The sequence below is a fragment of the Vanessa cardui genome, chromosome 8 (assembly GCF_905220365.1).
Source record: "Vanessa cardui chromosome 8, ilVanCard2.1, whole genome shotgun sequence".
NCBI lineage: Eukaryota > Metazoa > Arthropoda > Insecta > Lepidoptera > Nymphalidae > Vanessa > Vanessa cardui.
The window spans coordinates 9,821,619-9,848,900 of NC_061130.1; the positions used below are offsets into that span (position 1 = coordinate 9,821,619).

The window sequence follows — 27,282 nt, forward strand, 5'->3', positions numbered from 1 at the left end:
GTTTTATTGTATAACTTGATTCTTCAACACAATTATATTCAAGTGTGCCGCGCCGGGGACCGTTTATTTTAGTTTATTTTTACATTTCGTTAAAAGTAAAAAGGATAGCTTGATAAAAACAATAAGTAAAAGGGATAACTAGATGTTTTAATTACGCAAAACGTATTACTACGTAATTATGATGTATTATAAGGTATTACTACCGAAAACGACTAAAGGAAAAGTCTTCACTTTTTGCGCGTTATATTCGCGTTCGTATAACATATCTGTTTACTAAAACATCATTGCTTCAATATATATATATATATATTGAAGCAATGATGTTATATATATATATATATATATATATATATATATATATCACAATTTTCTTCAACTTCGGTACTAAAATACACTATTAACAAAACAAATATTTTAAAATCATAAATATTTGAAAAGTTGGAAATTGAATTATATGATTAGAATATATGATATTGATATATTATCACATGATGGGCAGCATCGATGGACCAGTATGTTTTCCTGCTATTTTGATAATGATATCTTTATCTTTAAAGAAATATTTAACTTTGCAGCAAAACAGGCTAACACTTGCCCATCGCTTCAATATACTTTATTTGTTACTACGCACGTTAGTAATTATCAATGATTTTAAATACATTTAATTATTTTATTATAAATAAATTGAAAACAAAAAAGTATTCATAGCACAATTATTCAAAGCACAATTTTAAACTACCGGTATTATTAATCTGCAATTAGATTAAAGGCGGGAATTAATCGGATGTACATAAATAATATGTATGCGATCTTTATGTCAATATGATAAGTGGCGGGAAAGTCAAGAAATTTAGTGCGTACTTCGTAGTTGTGTTTGTGTTGAATAGTTTTATAAAATTTACTTGATATAACTCAAGATGTTTTACCCCGTTGAATCGTTGAAAAGGGGAGGAAGATTTTATTTATGTTGGGTGGCAGACTCTTGGCCTCTTCGATTTGCCACGATTACTCATCGTCAGCTTTGGTCTCAAGACATTCGCCAAATATGGTAAAATATTGAGGGAATAATGTATCTGAAATAAGTATAAAACGAAAATCAAGTTAATTACACTGTTTTAAATTTTAGTGACGATTTATTGGAAGTTATGAAAAATGAGTCTGGTCGCCCAAAAAATAGATTTTCGTTACGACTGAGTTCCCAGCTGATGCGTGGTCTGGTTCGATTATATCAAAGAAAAGTTACGGTATTCGTTGGTAATTATATTCTTATCTAATTGTTTCGAATATATATTTTTTAATTTACCATATAAAAACGTTTTAATTTTTTTTTTATTTTTAACTCATTAAAGGTGATTTATGCATGATCAATGCACTTGTGATGAAAAGCACTAATAAAAAGTAAGTAATTTTCCATATGAATATTATTTATCAAATTTTGCATTTTAATAATTATAATTAAGGCATAATCACTTCTTTGACTTGAACCATACATTTTGAAGTAACATATAAAATATGAATTTAAATAGAGTAATGCACGAAACAACAGTCCATGAAACAGTAATGATTGCTCATCGTCAAGAGTTGCCAAGATTAGTGTTTGAGGGACCAGTAGATGATGATAAGATTGAAGAACGGATAAGGGTAACTAAACTAAAATAAATCATTATGTTATTTATTAAAATTAGAATGAACACTTATTTGTATATTAATCTTATGAAATTGATAATCTAAGTATTATAGATGATTAATTGGTATTTAAGATTTATTATAGTATATAGTATGAAGCTATTCAATATATCAAATAAGATGTTAAAGAAAACTTTTATTTACAGAGCAGTGGTAATATAGTTGCAGATGTACAAGATATTACTTTGAAGGAACCTCTTCTGGCAGAGAACAGGATGCATTTAGGTGTAAGTTAACATACTTTATGCAATATGCCAACGCTGATGTAAATACAGGTACTAGGGACATATCTTAGTTCCCAAGGTTGATGCATTTATTTATTTATTTATTTTCTTTGGTACAGTTACAGATAACAGATTAAAACATTTAGATACATGAGATAGTACTTAACATATTTAACAATAAATCTGCTTTCCGATTACAATTGTACACAGCACTTCAGTGTGTAAGAGATGTAAAATTGTAAACGCAACTAGACACAATCAACAAAAGGTAGAAAAAAATAATATGAAAAATAAAAATGACTTAAATTACTATAAAAGGATAAAAAAAGATAAAAAAACTTTGCATTGCAGGGATGAATAATAGTTTATTATATTGCCAATAGTGGTACATTTCTTTAATTAATTCACAATTATATAATTAGTTTAATAATTTTATTAAGCCCATCCCTATTAATCCCAATGATGAATTTCGGTATATTTATCCAGGATGGATTTGGGGAGCTCCATCCTGATCAGCAGCTGGAATTGCTAGCAGACAGGACCGTGGAGACCATGTTGGTTCAGGATGCATCTGCCACGATACATAGCGGACTGGACCTCCAGGATTTGTCCACAGACAAGTCGCACGATAAGTCCAGACGAATGCCTCACGAGTCAGCACAGATGGAGCGGATATCTGAACATGATCTATCTATATTTAGAAAATGTAAGCGTGTATAAATGTAACAAGGTATAGGTAGCTTACTTATTTATAGAATAATGTAATCCTGGTTTTGTTACATTTCTGTTTGGTTGATTCATTTATTGCACCGTGTAGCTTCGTTTTAATAATATATACAACAACAACAACAACAACAGCCTGTAAGTTCCCACTGCTGGGCTAAAGGCCTCCTCTCCCTTTGAGGAGAAGGTTTTTGGAACATATTCCACCACGCTGTTCCAATGCGGGTTGTTGGAATACACATGTGGCAGAATTTCTATGAAATTTGTCACATGCAGATTTCCTCGAGATGTTTTCCTTCACCGCTGAGCACGAGATGAATTATAAAGACAAATTAAGCACATGAAACAGCGGTGCTTGCCTGGGTTTGAACCCGCAATCATCGGTTAAGATGCACGCGTTCTAACCACTGGGCCATCTCGACTCCAACAATATATAAACTTAGAAAAAATAAAAAATTATAACTATTTATATATTTTTTTAATTTTATATTTATTTAAATTTATATATTACATTTTTTTTCTAACAATATATAAACTTCGAAAAAAAAATTATAACTATTTTCAACAAAATTTTTTTACAGCTGTCGGTGAAGAATTAGTCCCTGGAGCTGATTTCGATAAAGGTAAGTTGGAAACGCTTGGGTTATATATGTAGGATACGGTGGCGTAGCGTGGTGGGGGCAGAGCCCCGGCCCATGGCCCCGGGCGCCATATGAAAGGGGGCGGCAGATACGGAACAAAATGAAATTATTGCATTGCATGATTAAGAAAAATCATAAATATTCTAAATCATGTCCGCGATATGTTACGTACCAAAAACAAACCGCGAGTGAAACCTAGCTATTCTGGCAATTGAAAATGAGATACATTTAGATATTGACGTTTTTGTAAAATATTTTGCTCTAAAAAAACACGAAAATCTATTTTTTTTTTAATTAATAGTAACAATTTTTTTTTTATAATATTAGAAACATTGTAATCGTTAAGTCTCTTCAATATTATATTTAAATAAGATGTACCTAATTAAAATAGGGAGCAGTAGATTTCCGGTCGGCCCCGGGCAGCGAAAAACCGCGCTACGCCACTGGTAGGATATTTGATCAGAAATTGATTAGTCTACGGACGGACTACATAGTATGCGTATACGTGGACGTCGGTATTATGCAAAATAAAACAGCGTTTCGACATAGTTACTGTATTTTTCAATAATCACAATAATTATATTTTGTGGTTTGTAAAATGACCTCATAATGTCCTGTCACCTCTTCACCCATCCTCACCAAATTCTCAGTCCGCTGTTTATATATAAAAATAAATAAAATCCGAAATTTATTGACTTATTATTCTAATTTATTAATAACCATCACATCCTCTCACAGAAATACCTGAAATTTCCGAAATCCCGCCTCCCGACTTGCCTGCTCCTGAAACAGAGAAGTTAGTTTTGAATGCACAATATAACCTTTTTTGATTTCTATTCTCTATGACCACAATTTATGTTTTTATAAATGTATTTTTAAAATAGCCAAATAGGACAACGGCTTAGCGAGTCAGTACTACCTTCAGCTCTTGAGATTACAGAAAATGTGAAGGAAAAGTCACCCGAAGAAATAGTTTTGCAGGTAATCACTTTAATTTTACCCAAAATAAATATTATGGGTAGATTAGAAATCGGCTATTTGAAATACATACAGTAGAACAGTGGGTAGAACCAAATGTACGTTGGCAGTTAGAATTTAAACAAAATTGTATATAGTATATACAATAATAATTTGTTAGAAGTTTGTTAAGGTAAGAATTTTTGCTGCTTTAATGTTAGAAGACCTAATTTATAAGTAAGATATTTATCGGATCGGAGTAAAACTTTTAAAAGTCGGTTGTTCATCTCCGGTTATTGCAGTTTGCTAGCCGGGGCAATTCTACTAACTTATAAAGTTTATGATACTTCATCGATTCAATTCAATTCAATTCTTAGTTTAAAGGCTTTTAGTTGTGCCGGCAGGGCACAAATTATTTCGCCAATGTCACGTAGGATGGAGAAGACACGAATGAGATTGATCTGTACGGTTGAGACACTAAACTCAATTGAATTTTAAAGCCAAGAATAGTAGTATTAATTTCCTTGTTAATCCTTAACCTAGAACAACACAAACATTAAGATACTTCATTAAAAATAGTCAGCTTTGTGGTAACTCTGGATCATTTTAAAATAAAGGTTTCGATTCAACTTTACCAAAACACAACTGGATCTTTACATTTGTATAATATAAAACTGAAACGATTATATTTCGATTCGATTACGATAAACTCTTAATGTTAGTGGAATTGGAATTCAGGTCCTTTAGTACAGCACGGTATACACGTGCCTTTAGCTCGCATAGAAGTATATTTGGTATCGTAACTACTAGATGTAAAACGAACAAACCCCTCTTTTCTAGTGGGTACTTTGGGTCAGTGCCCACTCAAGGCCCCACGATCGATACATACATTCATAACCAAACAAAGATGGTAATAAATCAGTAACTAGGTATTATAATTTATCCATTATTTATTCGCAAATTGAAGAACAATGAAAGTTTCTTTGTCTATTCTAACAAAATAGTGTCAAAGTTATGGGGATATAGTCAATGGGGGCCCCCCACTATCCTGTCCAGGGCCTCCAATAGGTTAAAGACGGCCCTTTAAACAAAGGTTGACTCCATTGTATGTTGGTTCTTAGTACACCAAGTTATCGTAAGGAGTTAATTTTGGCCACTGCGGGTAGATCGTATTATATCATCAAATTTAATACGTCATGTATGGCGTATGATTACGCATTTAACTGCATTAAAGATTAAGAGTAATCGAGCTTTTCTACAAATTGAAGTAGTTAGTGATGTGAGTGTTGGAGTATTCTGGTCTGGAATTCCATTCGGTAGTATGCTGGTTTTGTCGGTATAGGCATGTTAAAAATTTATAGTAAGGCAATTATTTTTATTAAATTATTTATCTGTATTTTAAGGAATTGGAAGAGGAGCCGCTAATGAAAAGACGAAAATTGAAAAATAAGTTGATTGTTGATAAGAAAATTTTACTGAGTTCTAATTTTGTCCGATCACGCATCGAAAATATCAATGTCGACCTGCGTTGTGAGGTGCGTACCTATTATTTTATTGTAGTTATTCAGCACTGTATAGCCTTTTAGAGGCGAGATGGCTCAGTGGTTAGAACGCGTGCATCTTAACCGAGGGTTGCCGGTTCAAACCCAGACAAGCACAACTGAACGTTCATGTGCTTAATTTGTGATTATAATTTATCGTGAAACATCGTGAGGAAACCTGCATGTGTCAAATTTCATAGAAATTCTGCCACATGTGCGTTCCACCAAACCGCATTGGAACAGCGTGGTGAAACCTTCTCCTCCAAGGGAGAGGAGGAATTTAGCCCAGCAGTGGGAATTTTACAGGCTCTTGTTGTTATTGTGTGTGTACAAGTAAAGGGTAGATGAAAATATAATTCGTAAGATGTCGAGTAATTTTTGTAAAGAGATCAGACACTCGACAGACACTCGACCTATTTCGGCATATATGTATTTATATATTTATGTTTATGACACAAGTAGGCTGGCTAGCAAATGGGCCACTAATAGCAAATGATAAACACTGCCCAAAGACATAGGCGCTGTTAAAGTATTACGCATTATTTGTATCGCCAATGCAATACCAATCTCGGGAACTAAAATGTTATGTCCCTTATGCCTGTAGTTCTATTTGGTGGTATAATATATAATGAGTAGGGCGTTGTGCTAGATCTTTTTTTTTTAAATTGTATAGGTTGGCGGACGACCATATGGGCCACCTGATGGTAAGTGGTCACCATCACCCATGGATAATGACGCTGTAAGAAATATTAACTATTCCTTACATCGTCAATGTGCCACCAACTTTGGGAACTAAGATATTATGTTCCTTGTGCCTGTAGTTACACTGGCTCACTCACCCTTCAAACCGGAACACAACAATACTGGGTACTGTTATTTTGCGGTAGAATAACTGATGAGCGGGTGGTACCTACCCAGACGGGCTTGCAGAAAGCCCTACCACCAAGCTCTACTAACAAATAAAGGCATCAGTGCAGTAGTTAAAGTTCTATTAAGATGATCGATCTCTATATTTGCCTGCCTAAGTTTGCTGGTAAATCCACCGCTGGCTCCACTTACAATCTGCCATCAGTTAGAAAAAGATATTTAATTGTATTATGGATATTAAAATATTATCATTTAGTGTAATGTCGTGAATATAATAAATAAAATAAAATTTCATTGTTCTTAGGACGGTATGAGCGACATAATAAGTATCTACGCAACGCCTAACATTCTTCTAAACAGGCCGGCTCACTGTGGACCGTCACTGCACTCGAACTTTGGGTACAAGCTGTCCCACTTGTTCTCGAGAAACCTGGGAACAGCGCAGAGACATTCAGTCGACAGGGATATCGAGGTGAGATACGAACTTTAGCTTATTTTGTCGACTTGTGTATTTCATCATTTATTAGTTACTAGAGAGCCGACCTTGCGTCGCACGGGTGTAAAGTTGATATTAAAAATGTGTTATTTACGACACCACTTTAAAACCTCTACATTTATCAGTGTTTCTCTACTATTTTCTACGTGTATATTCCTTTATATATATTCCTTCCTATTGAATCGATCTATCTATTAAAGAAACGCAACAAAATCCGCTATGTAATTTCAAAATCTAAGCATACATAGAGATAGACAGAAAGCAAATTTGTTTTATACTATGTAATGGTAATTATATTTAAGATCTGAAGGATCTTATTATAATTAATCGACAAAAACAAATATCTGTTATTATTATTGTAATCAAAAATAATGTTTTATTGCAGGAAGTTGTAGCTCAAAGAACAAGGCAATCCCACATGAGGTCGATTCTTGAAAAAATCGATGAAGAAACTGAACCAGTCGAGAAGAGACCGTCTACACGCCACGAATTCGATGTTACAAAAGAAATTAACATCACGGACCCGAACATTGTACCAGAGGAAGTACAAGTGCCCGCAGGCCAAGAGATAATGGATATATCGGATTTGCCAACACAAAGAGTGTTCGCATTGTCACAGGGGCAGAAACGAAAAAGCGATAATGCCCCTTCAGTAAGTTTAAAATAAATCTATACTCGTATGTACAAAATAAAAATTTGCCAAACGGAATTGGAAAATTGCTTAAGCAAAATATTTTTCATATAACAATTTTGACTTAAAAACATTTCTTTGTTAAATCCTTACGTAGTTAATTTCCTTTTAATAATTTATTATTGATAAATATGCAATACTAGCAACCCGCCCCGGCTGTCCACGGGTGTAATGCTGATAGTAAATATGCTTCATAATGTATTACAACGTTCAAATTTTCAATCATTAGACAATGCCTAGTTTGCAATGTAAGCGCAAAAATGTGTTTATTTACGACATCAAATTAGAAACGTATACTATTTATCCCTAAAAACATGCCTCTCGAATCACTCTTATCTTTTAAAAAAATCGCATCATAATCTGTTGCGTAATTCTAAGGATCTAAGCATAGGGACAGACAAATGGTAAGCGACTTTTTATAGTATGTAATGATAATGAAGTTTATTTATTTTATGTTAACAGGCAAAAAGGCAACGTCATAGTGGCTACGTATCCTACAGACTTAGCCAACAAACAGAACTGGAAGTACATAACGCAGGTACAGTACAGGATTAGTTCTAAATCTGCCGCCCAAAACTCGATTTGAATGAAAATAAAATGAAAATACCACCAGTTGGAGTTAAAAAATAATAAGCAGGGTTATTTTTTTTATGATTTGTTTTATTTAAGTGACCAGTCATTGAACTTTCAGACTTTCTTTCAACAATTTTAGCCCTTTTCTTGCCGTATGAAAAATTATAACATTGATTTTCACTCATTTTATTTTTTATATTTATAGCCGTTTCGATTCAACTAAAAACATCAATAAATTTTCATCCAGATTAGATAACAAAGTACTTATATTAATTTCAGAAGTAAATAAAGAAAATATACCGCATAATCGTCAACAAGACGCAGAACGTATAACTGCGATGTTAGTTGAAGCTGGTCTAGCTGATAGACAAGAACCAGAGAAGCTAGCAGACGTCGAAACCATAAATCCAGTTATATTGACACAGAGAAGTAGAAAAATTGGCAGCGAAACATCGGAAACGCCGCTGGGAAGTCTAGATAGAACCAAAGTGTCCTTGGGGGATTCGGAGAAAACGACAGATTCGAAAAGATTCATTCGGTGAGGCGTTTCTCGTATATAAAATACTCAACACAATCAAATTGATTGAAAAAGTAGCTAAACTCTTAAAAGGTTTAGTCAGAACTGTACCCCTAGTACGAGTTTGATAGTTAACTTCATGTAATTTACTTTCGGTTTTCTTTTCATACAAATCCTATCAGCGCCCCAAGCGTAAACTCAGAGGAACTAAAATCGGCAGTACGAGTTTTTATTACTAACGTTATGAGAAATGTCAAATACAATAAAAATGACAAAATATTTTCTCTCACTTTTTTCAGCGCGTGTAAGTGAGATGGAAATATGAATTGTGTGGTAGTCTTTTTCGAGTAGCTCGATGGCTGTCATGGTTATAACGCAAACGAGTAATGTCAAACTCATACTATCGAATTCAAATACTTCGTAAACGTTTTCGAATAGACGATATGTTATTAACGCAAAAAGTATTGAAACTCGTACTAGGGGTACTGTATTGAGTAACTTGAATCTATATAAATATTACATAAATATATAATTGTATTTATAGTTATACATGTTAGTACATGACTTTGTATTTTTACATCTTAAACAAGAGAAACCATTGAATTTCTTACCGGTTCTTCTCGGTAGAATCTACATTCCAAACCGGTGGTGGTTTCACTCAATATAGTTTGTTGAATGACGATTCAAAAGTGCTGTCAAATCCTATTTGAAAAAAGTACATTTTGATTTTTTATTATAGATTTGTACTGTGTCAGTTGTGTAAATTATGTTATATTTGGCATTTAGTTCCCATGAGTAACCGAAGTTGAATTCGTGAATAAGGTTTCTGTAAACTACCTTTAGTTCAGAATCGAAAGGTAAAGTAGATTGGAAAGGCATTGTTTCCAAAAATATAAAGCCTGGTGTACATTAATGTGCGACAAGGATAATTTTCACATACTTCATTTTCGTTTCAGAGAAGAATGGGGAACCCAAGGCACGATGTACAAGATCTACAAATGTATAAAGAAAGGCGTGAAACCGTTGGACTTGCACTACCTCGTCACCAAAGGTCCGATCATCTCGGGCCACCGCAGAGTTATCGCCGCTCGCTGTTTCACTTCTATACTGAGTGAGTCATTGAGGTTATTTAGATGAACTTTAGTGACGTCTATACGACGTCTAACGCATAGATCTAACGCTCACCGTTATCTGTGGCTTAAATTGTTTGAATAGGCTATTTGACTGGTTTTTAAAATCCATTTTATATTATGTTGTATGGGGTTAAGGAACCCAGTAAAAGTTATTTTTTTTATTTCTAGTACATATTTGCAGAAAAATATCATATTTAAAATTCCATGTTAGAATAACGCGCGAAAACGCTACTTGGACAATACGCTGCAATGGGATCGGTGACGTCACTTGCCTGTAAATTAATCTGTGGTACATATGGTAGAAATGCAAGGTTTACAAGAAAGTGACTTCATCATAAGTCCGGCCAATCAGGAGCGTGTTGTGTCACGTGACAAACGTTTGAAAAAATGCATATTTATTTATTGATTTTTGAATAAATTAAGTATTATTTTCAAGTTTCGTTAGTAAATAACCATTTTTAAACTCATAATATACACTGATTACAATAATTCACAATTTATTTTTCGCATTGTCAAATAGCCTATTGGTTAATACAAGAGTTATTCAAATATTTTCATTTCAATTAAGTATACGAGCTCAATTATTAATGTTTATTATTGTGCCTTGAGTTATACTTTTTTAATTACTTTGTACAGTTTGATGTTCAAATGTAGTCCTTTAATGACGTTTATTTGTTTTCCAGAGTTGAAACAACACGGATTTATTTGCATTGTAAAAGATTCTAACACATATGAAATTAAAGATATTGCTCTGGGAATCAAGATTATTTCCAGCAGGAACCAAGATTAGTCATTACGAAAATGTGTATTATTATATACACTTATAACATTTTCTCTTTAATATATTTGTTTAAAATTTGAAATACTACATGTTGATAATTTCCTTTATTGATAAGTTAATTGATAGTATTAATAAATAAATAAAGAAAAAGTTTAAATTGATATGAACAATTTATTTGAGTAATTTGTATATATTGATATGATTTCTGTACAACTTTACACAGGTCATCAACTAGATTCAAGTCAACTAGATATTCTATGAGTATCTTTAAAGTAGGGCTGTGGCTTAATAATTTACAATTTCTAAGAGCGTGAATGGAAGCTGTACATTACACATTTAATTTACATTATACATTTTAAAATTTAATCTAACTTAAATTATTTAAAATAACCGTAGTACATCGTAGAATTGGAATATTACATACTAAGCGCTAAAGTTATTTCGCAGCGGGCAATAACATTATTTAATAGGTAAGTTATATTAATAGTATGAAACATTTAGACTAAACGGAGTTTCTTAATACATAAAACATATCACTATGTCTTTATACAAAATCAGTCTCCTACTATTTGTAATCCATCTCTGCATGTAAACAACCTATAAACCAACTAACCTTTAACTTACAACGCAAAGGCAGTCACTGCGATATCGCAACGGACGTACGACATTGGACGTTTGGACGAAGCTCACAACGCTACATGCGTCGAACACAAGGTCTGACTGCCGCAGAAATACATTTTTTCTATTTTATTCATCAAATGCCAAATAATTATAGATTTCACATTAGCAAAACAATTCCAGCCACACGCCACGTTTCACAGCCTTACTACAGTCGTTCATGCTCTCACACATAGTTACAGTCGAGCCATCGGCCTAGGAATGACAATTTAAAACAGCTACCATTTTTTACATAACTTATACAACGGCACATAAAAATACAACTATAGAAATTTAGGAGTGTAAATTTTAGTTACAAGTTTATAATATGGTAAGATTTGAAATTATATTAAATAGATACGTGGATAGATTAAACGAATAATAATAATCCGCATATTTATTCAAAAGAATTAAATGATAAAAATTATTAATTTATCGGTAATTATATATTTTTTTTAATAATTCGTATTCACACCTAATTCATAAATAATTTCTAGAGCCTGTACAATAGGAATCTATATTCATTACTCTAAGCGTGACGATGAATTTAAATCGAGAAATAAAAATTCGAAACGAGAAATGAACATAATGAACTCAACAACAATTCAAGATGTGAAATTATCACAGATATTACCGGAGACGAAATTTATACAAGGCCTTTCGTAAACACAGGGACGAAGGGAATCGAGTTTCCTGTCACGTAAATTTAAAACATGCACTAAGAGTTTCGGAGACAGCGCACAGCGGCACCCGGCCGGGGGACGAGGGGGTAGGGGGGGGAGGTACTAGGCGAGCGAGTCGTCGTCGAAGTCGTCGCGGGCGTGCACGCTCTCGAAGTAGCGCTGCGGGCGGCCGGCCCACAGCTCGTCGTAGCGCAGCGAGTCGCGCAGCTCCAGCGCCAGGTTGCGCGGCGACTCGTAGGCGAGGTCGGCGGGCAGCGGGCGCATGCGCGGGAACAGCGGCGCCAGGCGCTCGGCGCGCGCCACGTACTCGGCCGCCAGCGACACGGCGCGCGCCGCGCACAGCGACGCCTCGCACGCCTTCTGCACACATCGGAGCGGTCACTCTACTCGGTCGCCGCTAGCTAGCTAGCTAGCTGCTATTTATTTTTTTATTTATTTTATGGTATAGGTTGGCAGACGAGCATATGGGCCACGTGATGGTAAGTGGTCACCATAACCCATAGACAATGACGCTGTAAGAAATATTAACTATTCCTTACATCGTCAATGTGCCACCAACCTTGGGAACTAAGATGTTATGTCCCTTGTGCCTGTAGTTGCACTGGCTCACTCACCCTTCAAACCGGAACAAAACAATACTAAGTACTGTTATTTGGCGGTAGAATAACTGATGAGTGGGTGGTACCTACCCAGACGGGCTTGCACAAAGCCCTACCACCAAGAGCAATACCACCTGCTAGCAATTTACTTTTAATTTTTTTCGAATAAATTGTATTAATATTAGTTTAGACCCGAGGGTTCCATTCACCTTGAAATGCTGTTAGAGGTAATTATGAATGAATTCGTGAGTTAAAGATTTTTCTTAGAGGGTAGTATTAATTTTTTGAATGAAAAATAAAAGTTGTGATTTTGTTAAAAGTAAAGTTAGTTATTAATTTTATTATTTAATCCTATATTACATAACGTTCGTTTTGAAACCGCGTACAATTTTAAAGCTTTTAGTATTAATACCATTTGATAAAAAAATCATTCAAATTCAACGCGGTGAAGTGACAATAGCGTGACAATATTGTCTCGTACCGTGGCCTGTATATCCAGTGCAGACTTGTCAGATTTTTTACACAAATAAATTATTTTAAAATAAGATCAGGTGATATTTATTCCCTGCATTATATAATACAAATGTGCTTACAAATTACAATAAGTCTAGTTGAATATTATTCAATGAGGTTGAACACATACAGTCTGTTAGATACTTGTTTTCTTTTTTGCAAAATTAAGTATTTTTTGTGTAAACGGTGCCGTCAAGTGTTGCCCTGTATTGTGGATGTCGATTTGCGTCAACAGTGCAATTTGAGCCAAGTGGAAAGAGCGAAGAAGTGATATTTCGCTTAGTGACTAGCCAATTAATACCGTTATGCCACTATGTCAATTACTTTTAAAATAATATAATAATAAATCATAGTTAAAACATAAATAAATTAACTAACTACATAAATGTTAAACCATAAAATGTAATGTGTGCATGCTTTTTCTATATGGCTATTGTTCAATCAAGGATAGTTTAACAGAAAAAGCATGGCGTCCTCACAAAATTTGACAAAATTTAAGGTTATAATACTAAAAAAAACAGAAAATATAAAAACAATTGTTTTGGGATTGGTTAATTATCATTAAAATAATTAAATTTTGTCACACAGTCTCGAATAATTCATTTTAGTGAGATGGTTTTCAACAATTTAGTGATAAAGTAGTGAACAAAGTAACATGGTGGATTAATAAACCAAACACAACCAAAGTACGGTGAGCAACACGCAACTAATCTACAGGAAAACAAAAATTACAAAACAGACCCATACCACATAAAGTTGTTGCACAGGGGATGGAACTGAAAACAAAAGTTTTGTGATAAATTAAGTCTCCCCCAGACATCAACTTTTACATAACACCTCTTACATTTTATGTGCTTCAATGTTTTCTGTATTTTTCTACTTAAAATAATAATTTCGATAAAGAAACTAAGACTAAAATAATAATAATTTAATTTTGATAGATTGATTTTTTTAAATATTATCGGTCACCTCGAAGCTGACTGAAAGAAGATAATTCTCAAAGCGTTTATTAATTACATGGAACATGGCGGTTAACTGTGTAGTTAGTGGGAGATCGGTTAGTGACATGCTCCGTTTACTCTACCATTCGGTCCGAGTCCTACCGCTCGAGGCGCGACCGGACCGTGATAAACCATAGTCGGCGACGAGAACCAAACGAAACGAAACCAAAACTTACGATCGACATAATGGCATGAACTAGAGCGCGCCGCCCCCGGGACCGAACGATCACAGAACAGTTATTAGCGGGTGAGTCACTGATCGGGTGCACTGTCACACGGTGTCGGACGCCTACGAGTCCTTGAAGGAGAACCAGGCGTTCCAGAAGGAGCGCGACGTGCGCACCTTGCTGTCGTGCGAGGGCGAGCGGCGCACGGGCACGGCGCACTTGGCGTCCTTGCGCGCCGCGCCGCCCGAGCGCGTGGACGCGGCCGAGCGCGCCGAGCGGCCCGAGTGCGCCGAGTGCGCCGACGGCGGGCGCGGCGGCGGGCGCGGCGCGGCCGCCTTGTGCGCCGTGTGCGTGTGGCGCGGGATGCGCGACGGCCGCGCGCGCGGCGTGTCGGCCTGCCGCGGCGACTCGGGCGCGCCCGGCGCCAGCGGCAGCGCCAGCGGCTCCATCTCGCGCATGCTGCTGTGCGAGCGGCTCTGTTTGCCTTCGAGCTGGCGAACGCGCGCGCGCGCTCCCTCCAGCTCTATGCTCTTTTCCTCTAGCTGTCGAGTGAAGAATTATACCATCGTTAGATATTACGCCCTCGTTATATTTTACAGTTTTATGATTGTTCTTGTCATTTTACTTTTTAATACATATAAAAATAAGTAATTAAGTAACATTTGAACAAAACTCAACAGCTTAAGGATCTACGCTGTTCTATGGAATTGACATCTACTCTTTATTATAGTAACAAACATCGAATATGTGGCTGATACACGTGCAGCTATACCGATAATTACAAAAAGACTGAGACATCAAAAAAATATAATAAAGAATCACAACGCGATAAACGTCGAGGAAAATAAAAATAATAATATAATTAGTGCCATAAATTTAATTGACTTAACGACGTATTATTTTGTCGAGGTGAAGGATGTGATCTCTTAAAACGTCATTTTGTTAAGAACTATAAATTTCTATCGTCCAATCGGCATCGTTTGGTATTTATAAATAGTCAATTGTTAAACTAAATCTGAAACTATTAGTTAAAGAAGAATGGAATAATTTCTCTTTTCAAAACCAAATAACAGAAAAAGTGAAAACATTTGTTCACTACAATTTTGTATGCTTTAGCGTAATGTACCTATACCAAAGTAATAACAAATTAATATCTATTGGAGCTGTTTTGTTTTCAACGATTATTTTCTAAATAGTGGCAACATAAATAAAAAGGCAGAAATACGAAGATATGCGTTGCGAGATTCCGTATTATTTGTGATAACAATAAGTATGTACTTATTCGTATTATGTAAAGTACTCTAACGTCGCTTACTCTGAACTTGAGGTCTTCGTTCTGGTCCTGCGCTCGCTCCAGCTTCTCTAACAGTACTGTGCGGTGCGCCGCCTCACGCCTTAGTTTAGAGCTGATCACCTGAAAATTAAAAAAAAACGAAATTAAATAAATTTGTATGTATATGTATGTATTGGACATTAATGCGGGACAGTCTATAGTAATAAGAGTACCTACAAGCGTGTAGGCAAATTTACTATTTACGTGCTTTACTCGGCAAGGAAATTTAAACATTACGTTATAAATTTTTACTTCAGGCCATTACCGAGCATTTCGATTGGATAGAAAAAACCAATAACTCAATTGGTCCGATACGGAATTCAAACTCAGGGATTTCACGCTGGCCAACGAGATAAATTATAAAAAGTAAAGTTTACTTTGTAATTTGTTATTCCTAGTAAAATATTATAAACCAATACCAATAGTTATGAAGTCCAAATATATTTAATTTCAATTTTGAATGAATGTGGACAATTCTATAATCAAACTTTTTTACACTGTTGTTTTACGCTTTTACTGTTGTTGTATCTTTAGTAGTCCATAAAATATAATGTCAATTATAATTAACACAAATTTCAACATGATTTTATTATTTTACAATCCATATGACCTCTCGATAATGAAGATGCATGAATTATGCAAAACGCATTAGAAATTCAAAGGGCATCGCTAGAGAAAACCTTGAGGTTATGAAATTTATTTCTAAACTCATACAAACGGATGACGAACGTGAACTCCGTTTTTACGCTAATGTTTCATTACTTATGAGATCTGGCAACTCTTTTTGCCACATTAACTTTCATCATGGTTCTGCTAATTGCATTAGGAAGAATGTTAAATATAAGAACATCAATATGGCGAGACTCATTACTCAATTATTATTATTTATTAATTTACCAATATTTATTTCATATTTTTTATTACAATATTTTTTTAAATAGCTCAATGATGTTCTTCCCATTCCTTTTCTCGATAAAAAAAATTTGGTCTTATTGTAGTTAAAGACGTATTTGATGAAACGAGAGATCTATTTAGTGAGTGGTTAATTTATAGCGATTGTCGAATGATTCGGCCACACTTCATTAGTTTTACCGTTCCTCGTAATTCTGCCGAAATTTACGTTACGTCAGCTAGTTAGCAGAGCTTTCGTAAGTGCACCAATCTGTTTAATCGCTGACAAATTGTACTTACAGTTTTACCTCATTTGTTCCGCAATGTAATTCACCTAGCATTACAAGGGCAATGTAGAAATATTTGGTTTTTTTATTGTTTTTTATTATTTTTAAATATTGTTTGTTTATCAAAGAGATTTAGTAATAATTATGATTAAGATATGAAAGATAAATGTTTGTCATCGTAAAAATCTTTCATTTTGTCCATATTTGATAGTTGACGAATCTATTGCGGATCAAGGAGAGAAAGTTGAGAAAGAAACCAGTAAATTGTGCAATGTGTATCCTATGTAGAAGAGACATGACTCATCATTGGCAATCGTATAGAACTTTAAAAATAAGCTAATAATTCATTATTATATGGTAACGGTGACTTGCAGAAGTAATAAATGGTTATGTCTTATATAATTTGTCTCTTTTATGTTTTATGCAACTAAAGGAATAAAAAAAATAAGATAATGATTATAGATGAGAAAAAATATGTTCAAAAATATATTTTGCCGATCGTTAAACACACAGTTATAAGGAAATAATGTAATACGAACCTGATTCTGAACGGTGGATATGAGTAGTTGTCGTTGAAGTTCGACGGGATTACTCTCGAGGAGAATCGCAGCGAACTTCTTCGAGTCCGGTGTCGGAACGCGCGGCGGTCGAGATGGCGTGTCCAGGGCATTGTCCAGTCGTCCGAGGGGCGTGGTGGCGGCAGCTGGTGGGCTGGCAGCCGCTGCCGCTTCCAATTGAGCTGCATGCGCGAGTAATGCGTCTCTCTCTGTTCGTAACCGAACCAAGTCCGTGCAGTCCCCACATCCAGTGGACAACGCTCGTGCAAAGGATTCCTCTGCTGTTTCCGAAGGTCTTTCGTCGAGTTCACCTCGTAATAACTCAGCTTCGTCCCGTAATCGTACACCTTTTCGCTGTATGACATCGAGAAGTGCCCACAGTTCATCTTCAAGTGGGCGAGAGCGAGAGGCAGAAGCGGATGCAGAGGCCGAGGAGTGGGCGTCTTTGCCACAAGACGTTTCTGTACTGAAACCAGAATCTTGAACTGATGGCTGGGGTTTTGTCCTCGCTGTGTCTCCACTGCCTCCGGCGAGCTTACGTCGCACACGCACTCCGGGTTCCCAATCCCTGCGTGTACCGCTCGCCGGTGTCGATGGCGCCATCTTAGAGCGCAAGTTCGGGAAGGTCTCGATGACGAGATCGCGAAATTCGAGTAATGCCCCGACCTCATTCTGGAGTTCCTGGAATTTAGCGTTCTAAATTAAGAAAAAAAAAACTTTTTTAATTTTGTGTCAATAATTAATATTACTAAAAACTATCTCGCCGACTCGGTGTAACACGGATAGAATAGTAATGTTCTTCATAAAACGTAGATAACTATTTATAAAAAACAAACGAACAATTACATTTTTTTTCGCCTTCATTCACATTACAATTTGCCAGTGTAACAATTGGATAATTATTTGAGGAACTTGCAGAGAACTAACATACATCCATTTTAATTTATATAAGAAAATATATACTTGAAACATGCAAAAGTTAAATTTTTGCTCAATTACCTGAAGAGCTACGAGAGACTTAGCCTGCTCCGAGATGAGGTAATGGAAGGGTCCAGGAGGCGAGCGCAACTGCAGGCACTCCATGCCCGAGCCACCAGAGCCTCCGCTGGCGCTGTCTGCACCGCCCGTCTAAAACAAAATAAACATAAGTTGATGTCCGAACGAGATCGAAAATCTTTAGTCAAATTAACTAAAACTAGATAAAAAATAATAAATATTAATACGACTTCTAGAACAACATATGTACCTAGTCAATGAAAATTCGGCGTTTAGCATGATGACTTCTACATAAATAAATTACGACGTTCTAGTGAGAACATTATCATTGATTTGGTGAGACAATTAAACCGAGTGCGGTTTAATTGTCTCACCAAATCAATGATATTCTAATAAAAAGATATGTTATATCCATACTAAACAACAGAAAAAAGTGTGCCGCGCCGGGGACCGTTTATTTTAGTTTATTTTTACATTTCGTTAAAAGTAAAAAGGATAGATTCATAAAAACATTAAGTAAAAGGAATAACTAGATGTTTTAATTACGCAAAACGTATTACTACGTAATTATGATGTATTATAACGTATTACTACGTAAAACAACTAAAGGCAAACGTCAGAATTAGGACGTTTTCTAGTCTTCACTTTTTGCGCGTTAATAACATATCTGTTTACTACAACATCATTGCACCAAATATACGATTACTTGAATCAAATAGGCACAATCAAGTTGTGTTTAAGTATCCGTACGCGTACATTGCAGTAGCTATTCACGATTCTCCATTAAGTGACTGTCACTCGTGATTACAAATCAGTGATTACGTTGGATTTGTTCAAAAAGGAATCAAGGGCTACGACACGTATTCGCATACCATGAATTAAACACATTGTTAGGTAATAATAAGCCTGTGAATTGAATTTGAATTGAGAACTTATGAATTAAACGTGGAATTAACATGGATTGGTTACTAAGTTACTTTAATTAGGGATTTGAGCTGAGAATATAAATGAACAAACATATATTTTTAATTTTAAAGTGTAATTGCTGTTTGTGTTATGATGTTTAATTAATTTTTATAATATATTTATATATAATTAATTTAATTTGATTTTCAATGATTATATTCAAACGATTTCGATTAGGTTAGTAAACACAAATATTAATAGGAAAAAAAAACTCTTTTACTTGGTAGTAAGTCTTTTTGCAAGCTCGTCTGGGCGGATTCCAGTGTAACTACAAGCAGAAGCGATGTAACATCTCTTTTTCCCAAACTAGTTGACGCTTTGGCGATTAATTGAATGATTGATTTTTTTACAACTAAAAAGACTCTGCCATACATGTTAAGATTTTGTTTTGTATTATGTAGAATTATAAACCAGTGAGGTTTTACTATTGACATTTAATGGACAATAGTCAATTATATGTATGTATTTATATCGATAATTCTATTTATTGGAAATTTGAAGCGTTCTGCGGTTGTAAAATAAGATATTTATTTTTATATGAGCTCTTGTTTCTTTGATAACAAAGGTACTTGAAGCTGTATCATCGCTCACACTTTAGACGAGATCTAGAGCAAATAGAAACGAGGTTATCAGAGGTAACGTCAGATGTTTATAAGAAGTTATGCATGTTTTGAAAATAACATGTTTTAAGTAACGGAAGTAATATATTATTTTTTTAGAAAAAAAAAAAATACGCTCGCTTATATGCCCGGCAAATTATTCGAAATACGCGGTAAAGTTTTTTTGTATTTGATCCGACATTCGCACTTTAATATTAGAAGAAACCAAGTACCAACAACAACTATACACAGTTTGTAATCAAACGTTTAACTGATGCGTGAACGCTCTATGCGTAAACGAAGAACAACAAGCTTTTTTATATAAGCGTGTTCAACAATTAAGATTTTTACTTTATAAAAAAAAATGTAATATTCCATATCTATTTTTGTTCCAAATTTGACTTAATTTTATCTCCGATCTATCCATGCAATCCTTCACATGTATTATACATGTGAAGGTTTGGATCAGCAAGATTAAGAGAAAAATAAAATAAAATAAAAATGATTTATATTGATTCTTAGACTTGAGGGTTTATTCCCAAGACGCTGGCGCTGTCGCCCCTGAACAGCAAAGTTTACTTTGAGCTATGCAGCTAGACACCAAAGGAATATAATCTACATATTAAAGCCGTCTACAAACCTATCAAAAGACATGATTTAATTAAATAGTTTGATATGATAAGTAACGCAGCAATGCTTTCAAACTTAATATGGTCTTCCAACTTTGTTGCTTTTTACCTATTAGCAAAAGAATCATAAAGAAATAGTTTAAGTGCAGCGGTAGCGTTATCTCCAAACAATATTCCGCTATAAATAAACGTAGAACCGATATCTTCTGATAGCGCAGCTTACAACTGTCGATGTCAGTAAGTGCTGATAACATTAGCTCTGTCATTTTATGTGATAAACACTGTTCAAATTTTCACTGATAACGATTTTTTCTTGTTTTGAAATACGCAAGCGGTATATCTTATGTGCTATCTAAGAAATATATATTCGATGAGTAATTTTTGATTTATAAGATTAGTTGAGACATTTATTCCGCTATTGATAATAATTTGTCTCAACGTGTGATGTTGAGTTACTGTTTCGGGCTCCGTGACGTTTTATTTGAATTCAACTGCCGCTGATTACCTTCGAATGAATACGAATTGTACACAACTGTCACATTCATTTGATGCGTTGTTTGTCAATCGTAACTATTTTGTAGTTTCACTTTCTATTGCGCCACACGGTCCCAGCCACTGTGTTATTATAATAATTTACTAATGCGATTCGACATTAAACCGAGCACCATTCGCATACAAACGGAACTGCCGCCAGTCGATTGTTTATTTTCACTACGACGTAACCGCTTTTAAATAGCGAGACTTAATGTGTTTATAACATGAAATAATCTGCAAATATGTAATCGTGAGCTATAATATATTATTGAGATATGTTTGATATATAGATCTATCTGTCTTTTCCGCACGTCACGCACAATATTGACTAAACTGTTTAGATCATGTTTGAATATACATAAAGGGAAGTTCCCTTGGTATGTGTTGTTCTCAATTGAATTAGTTAGGTAAGATAGGGGTTATGACAGGCATTTGTGATGAGTGATGAGAAGTACAACCAAACATATTTAAAAAGTAATATTACCCTGATAGTGCTATGGGTCCTTGGCACATCCAAAAAAATTAACGCATTTCGTCCACACGCGATACCAGCAAGTAGCTTTCTGCAAAGTTTACATCACAGATGATACTCCTATACATTGCAGACAGAACGAAATTTGTTTCACATTCGCCAATAACGAATTCATTAGACTAAATTGGACTTTGGACATACCTACGACGAATTTTGCTAAAATATTTGGTAGTCTGAATTTACCACAGAACTCCGTAAACTTATATTTAACAGAACTAAATTTTTGTTCAGTTTATGTCATTCAATTCACATAACAAGTTTAACATACTAAAATAAAACCCAAGTGACCCAAAGTGGAGAAGCATGGTATATAGTAAGGTCTGCATATTAATAGTAAATATCGATAAAAAAAAATTAAATTCAAGTTGTGATGCTACCTGGTAATAAAAATATGCAGGCACACAAAAAATACAAATTTAACAACAAAACATAAAAATAAAAACAATTTTGTTGTATTGAACTTTACTATTTTGACATAACACTATTTCGTTATTATCTATAACGTCATTGACAAAAGTATGAGTAACTTAAAAAAACTAAACATTTTATCATAGACTAACTCATGGTTTCAAAGAACACTGTTCAAAGTCAGTTTGACTCATCTGAATAGTCACTGGTCGGTGGTAGTCTATGATGCACTAGACGACCAGGTCTGACTTTGACCAGCATTTTAAAAACAAGTATTTAAATAATAAATTTAAAAGATTCCTATCGCCGAATATCCTGTTAACATATTATTATGCAATTCATTCTAAATCAGATATGAAATAAAGTCATTTTTTGCTGGAAAACAAAATCTAGATATTGTGTTATTGAGGACGAGGTGATCTATCTCAAGACGACCTGTATCAGATATACTGTATTACAATAGGATATGAACAAAGATAAACGATACCAAACATACAAGAACAAGAAAAAATATAGAAATATTATATTTTCACACAAGATTACATTTCATAATATGATATTTAACACTTTGGATGGCACAAAAAATTACAAAAATATCGCTGCATACGTAACTTTTTTGTACAAATAATATTGAAATCAAATGTTAATTATTATTACTAACTAGTTTTGCTTCGCAGTTGCTTCCTGCATTTAACAAGTTCAAATGACGTAGTTTAATAAAAATAATGAAGAGGTTTTTGATAAGGAAACGAAGGCGAAAACAGAGATCATTTAATTTTGATTACAATTTGATTAAAAAGTTTAAGTTCGAGCGAATAATTTATTTTCTCAACAATCATTTTCAAATTGTGCCTATTGAAGTTTTTGCTTCCAAAAAACTATACCAATTAAAATATTATTCTTTACAAGTTTACTTAGGTGTTCGATATTTGATTAGAAAAAGAGTAACTACGAAGTTTCTGGCTGTTTCTTAGAAACATTTCTAGGTACTTTGATACGGTGATCGATACAGAATAGTCTACTTGAAAATAATTTTTTAGTAAGTCTTGCTAATAAATGATTATTTTTATTATACTAAAAGAATATAATAAATAAAATCATGATGAAACATTATCTAGATAAGGTCGTTTCTGTATCAAGTATAAGCAGTCAGTCAAGATAAATATACCTACTTAAGACTAAAAGTAATAACACACTCAACAATACTCTACATATTTACAACCGTGCTTTATAATTAAAGGCGTCCCTAACAATTAGACGGAGCAGTCACTGTAACTTTACCATGGTAGTTATTTGCATAGTCACAAGTAGGTCGTAGAACAAGCATCATATAATATACACTTATATGCCATTAATAATTTATTCACCCGTATTTACATACAATTCCAAGTCGCTTCACCTGCGTTCGCGTTCATATTGATGCACGTTATATGGGCATTCTTTTTAAATATATTCAACATATTTTTTTATTTCCATGTTACTGGTATCTCAAAAATTTACGCAACCATATTTTAAAATTCTATATTATTGCTGCTGATGGTATTACAGCGAGGCATATTTGAAAGACACTTCTTTTAAAAATCCAGTGTAAAAAGAGTTGTATATATAACACATGTTTCTATTTTTGTAGCGTATTCCTAGCTTACAACACAGAACATGGAACAGGGCACAATTATGTGCGCAAGCACAAGTTCTTTACCTATTCCTTTACTCTCATAACCCGAGATCATCTATGGGTAGAGACGACTAATTACGATTTAAGAGCCGATTGTTTAGGAATTTCTATTTAAAAACACACACACACACACACGCAGATGAATACAACAATACTTAACGTAAGAATGGAAACCTTGATATTACAGTATAAATTCGTTTAAATCATTACAATAATATTGTTTCACGGCATTGAATATGTGTATAAATAAAAAGCTATTCAGTTCCAACGAGGTCTCGTAAATGCGAAGACTTAACAATGATCGCTTATCAGTGGGATATATGAGCAAGATGAGTATACAAAAGTCATGTCTCGCTACGCATTGTTTGAAATGCTAATGCAAGTATTATATATTAGCGGTAATTATTGCGGTCGTTTTAAATAATATATTTAAGCGGGTTAGTTCGTTATTATTTTTAGGACCGTTTCACACAATTACTTCGCAAGTTGCTCGGCCTTTCTAACAGGAATTTCTAAATATTTCGTAAAAAATAATCAATAGTTAAATTTTATTCAAATATTACAGATACAAAATGCTGAAATCTTTACCTTAGAGAACAAACTTCTTAACCTACAGTCTTAATATCTTATAGGCTATAAATAACCTATAAATTTTACTAGTATTTTAAAAGGAAAAGCGATAGAAATGATAAAAACAAAGCAAAAGACAATATTACCATGTTTGACTTTCTTTTACGCTCACTGAGAGACATAATATTACGATATTGTTAGAAATAAGACTATAAATGATAATAAAATAACTTTACGATGAATTAGCATCGGTCTCGTTCAAGAAATAATATCAAGAAACTGATATTATATGAATAAATCATTATTCTTAACCACAACCTCCATTGACGTCTGATTTAACCACAGAGAGGTCATATTTTTCGTTGTAATTCTAACATTTGATGTAATTAATTCTTACGTTTTAGAGTATAAATTTGATCCGTATTAAGCACAGTCTAATATTTTAGAGTATTTGTAAAAAAATATATTAGAAACGATTAACAAAAAAAAACTATTCAATAAAATTTAATAAAAACTTAATTTAACAGGTAATATTCAATAAAAGTTTGTAAAAAACACTCTTTGCACGTAAACGACCTCCAGTGTGGAAACAATTACGCAAGACTTTCGCGACATTAGTGTTTTTACAACTATAATGACATCGTATCGTGTCCGTTATGTCCATCTTTAAGGCATATCATTAGACATGACGCTTTTAAATCAATAAACACGTTGATATTAAGCCGATACTACTTCAGACAAATCTACAAAATAACCATAAACGATTCATAAGATACGAAAACGCAATTAATATAAGAGGAATTCGTTCCGAAAGTTTGATTAAAGCGTTAATTTTCGTAAACGTCAATGTATCTATCGCTGTCGAAAGTCACTAATTAGTACTGAAAACGAAAAATAACAAAGTATTTGATGAAAGTATTGTATCCGTTGCTTCACTGTTTGTTTGTTCATTGATAAATTGCGGTCCTTTAACTCTCTCTGAAACTTTCGCTCGTGGAAACATCATTAGAGCGTAAATATTAAATTCCCTTTATTCAAATTAAAGTACTTTACTACAAAATTATTCAACAATTAAAAATATACAAAATTCTCTCAATTATTATTTTTTTTTTATATTTTATTGAATTTTTCATCGAAATAATGAATTCATACTTCGTATATGATTCAGAGTAGATAGATAGAGTTGACCTCAATAATTAAAAAAAAAAGAAAATTTTTTTTTATAGTTGTGCTAAATAAAATATCTAATAAGTTTCGCATAGAGATCCAATCGTCTGTAAAGTGGAAAATATGAAAAAAAAATTAATTTAACAAAACTAATTAGCATTTTGTGTTACGTATTAAAAGTTCTTAGGGGACATTAATATAAATATAAATAAATTCAATTATATGATTTTTGACACGACCTAGTATCTACGTAAAAAACGGTTAAGACCGAAATATTGTCGTTAATTTTTTGGACACTATTCGAACAAATAACCTAGGATATATTCCAAGCGATGTATTAATATTTTGTATATTAATTAAAATTCATAAAAGAAGCTCATATTGAAATATTCCATTCATTAAAATTATAGCGTTACGTTTAAATATTTGTACAAAATTCTTCTTGCTTTGCACAATTAACAAACCTAAATACGCATTTACACGTAACGCAATGCCAAGAATACTGAGCATAATTTCGAGGCGTGAATCCTATTCCGTAATCTATAATTTGCGGGTCACGCCACTCAAAAATGTATCTTGCATGAACCAATCAAACATAACCGTTATACGCCATTTACCACCGGCGTCAGTGTAAAAATACTTAATTTGACAACCAATCATTTACTCTACATATGTTTTGACAAGTAAAGTGTTTTGATATACCTTGTTATACATTTTTATTTTTTTTAAGAAACACAATTCAAATCATAGAGTTGAAAAAAATATTATTACATATTTTAAATTCCAAATTTTCTTTCTTTTCTTTCTTTCTTTCTTTCTTTCAAATGCACCACTAAGATTTTATTCGCATCATTATTTCTGGTTTCTGAGATAAATTACCTTTTTTCATGTTCAAGTATATTTTAGTAGAACATGGTTAGAAAATAGAATAATAAAGTCGGCTTATACACAGAATACTTTAAATAATTGAGTACTGCGACAGTGGATGTTTCACGTGAACAACCTTTTTTAAAAAACCGACCTAGTTTTGTCTTTTAAAGGTCCTTTAATTTGTAAAGCAAACTTAACAATGTTAAAGAACTTGCTCTGACAATTGAGTAGAAAGGTATGCAGGAAACAAGGGCGCTTTTGATAATGATCTCGCTCACCTTACCTTCCTGTAAGTAGATCAGCTTAAAACTTTACTAAGAGATTTTCTTCACATTTTCCCAGAGGACAAAAATTCTAATAATAAATCCTTAAGAAATTCACTTATATGTTAATGAGATTATAACAAAGAGATATGGAAATGATTTCAAAGGCAACATGTATTGTATTATTTTATCATAAATAATAATCAGAATTTTACAATTAATTTCCGAATTTCTAAAAACATCCAAAGTAGTACAACATTTAGGTCGACGCTTTAGAGAGTGCTTTTAATGTGACTTCCGACCTGTTACGAAGTTCCTGTAATATAAAACAAAGAGTCCCTTTAGATACAACAAGCTATTTAACAGACAGGTGACTCGGCCTGTCAGAAACATGAATCGCTCCAACATAATTAAATACATATAAAATAATTTGAAATTGAATACCAAAAGATACGACTAATAATTATTATAACATGCCGTCATCGAAACAGGATTACTATATACGATTATATGTTCGTAAAAACAAGACTAGATACAAAAAAACACACTGTAATT

The 27,282-nt window shown here is 33.8% G+C and overlaps 2 protein-coding genes across 6 annotated transcripts in view; one reads left to right on the plus strand and one right to left on the minus strand.

Annotated features, from left to right (window-relative positions):
• Positions 1-841: 841 nt before the first annotated feature.
• Positions 842-10,871, plus strand: LOC124531778. The gene is made up of 16 exons (XM_047106304.1): positions 842-1,048; positions 1,127-1,254; positions 1,350-1,398; positions 1,527-1,641; positions 1,833-1,913; positions 2,397-2,616; positions 3,215-3,256; positions 4,013-4,070; positions 4,159-4,255; positions 5,635-5,766; positions 6,944-7,111; positions 7,521-7,787; positions 8,289-8,364; positions 8,679-8,937; positions 9,873-10,027; positions 10,733-10,871. Exons 1-16 carry the CDS (start codon positions 918-920, stop codon positions 10,837-10,839), a joined length of 2,085 nt encoding a protein of 694 aa, XP_046962260.1. The 5' UTR covers positions 842-917; the 3' UTR covers positions 10,840-10,871.
• A 110-nt stretch (positions 10,872-10,981) lies between these two features.
• Positions 10,982-27,282, minus strand: part of LOC124531643 — a 70,797-nt gene continuing 54,496 nt past the window's right edge. For 2 of the 5 annotated variants that reach the window (XM_047106111.1, XM_047106112.1), the window contains exons 2-6: positions 18,518-18,646; positions 17,501-18,199; positions 15,766-15,864; positions 14,627-14,992; positions 10,982-12,530 (exon numbers count right to left, since the gene is read on the minus strand). In XM_047106111.1, the coding sequence (XP_046962067.1) occupies positions 12,273-12,530; positions 14,627-14,992; positions 15,766-15,864; positions 17,501-18,199; positions 18,518-18,646 (1,551 nt within the window). In that variant the 3' untranslated portion in view covers positions 10,982-12,272. Of the gene's footprint in view, positions 12,531-12,831; positions 14,059-14,459; positions 14,993-15,765; positions 15,865-17,500; positions 18,200-18,517; positions 18,647-27,282 lie in introns of those variants that run through there. The other 3 variants (XR_006966597.1, XM_047106113.1, XR_006966598.1) reach the window with 3 other exon arrangements.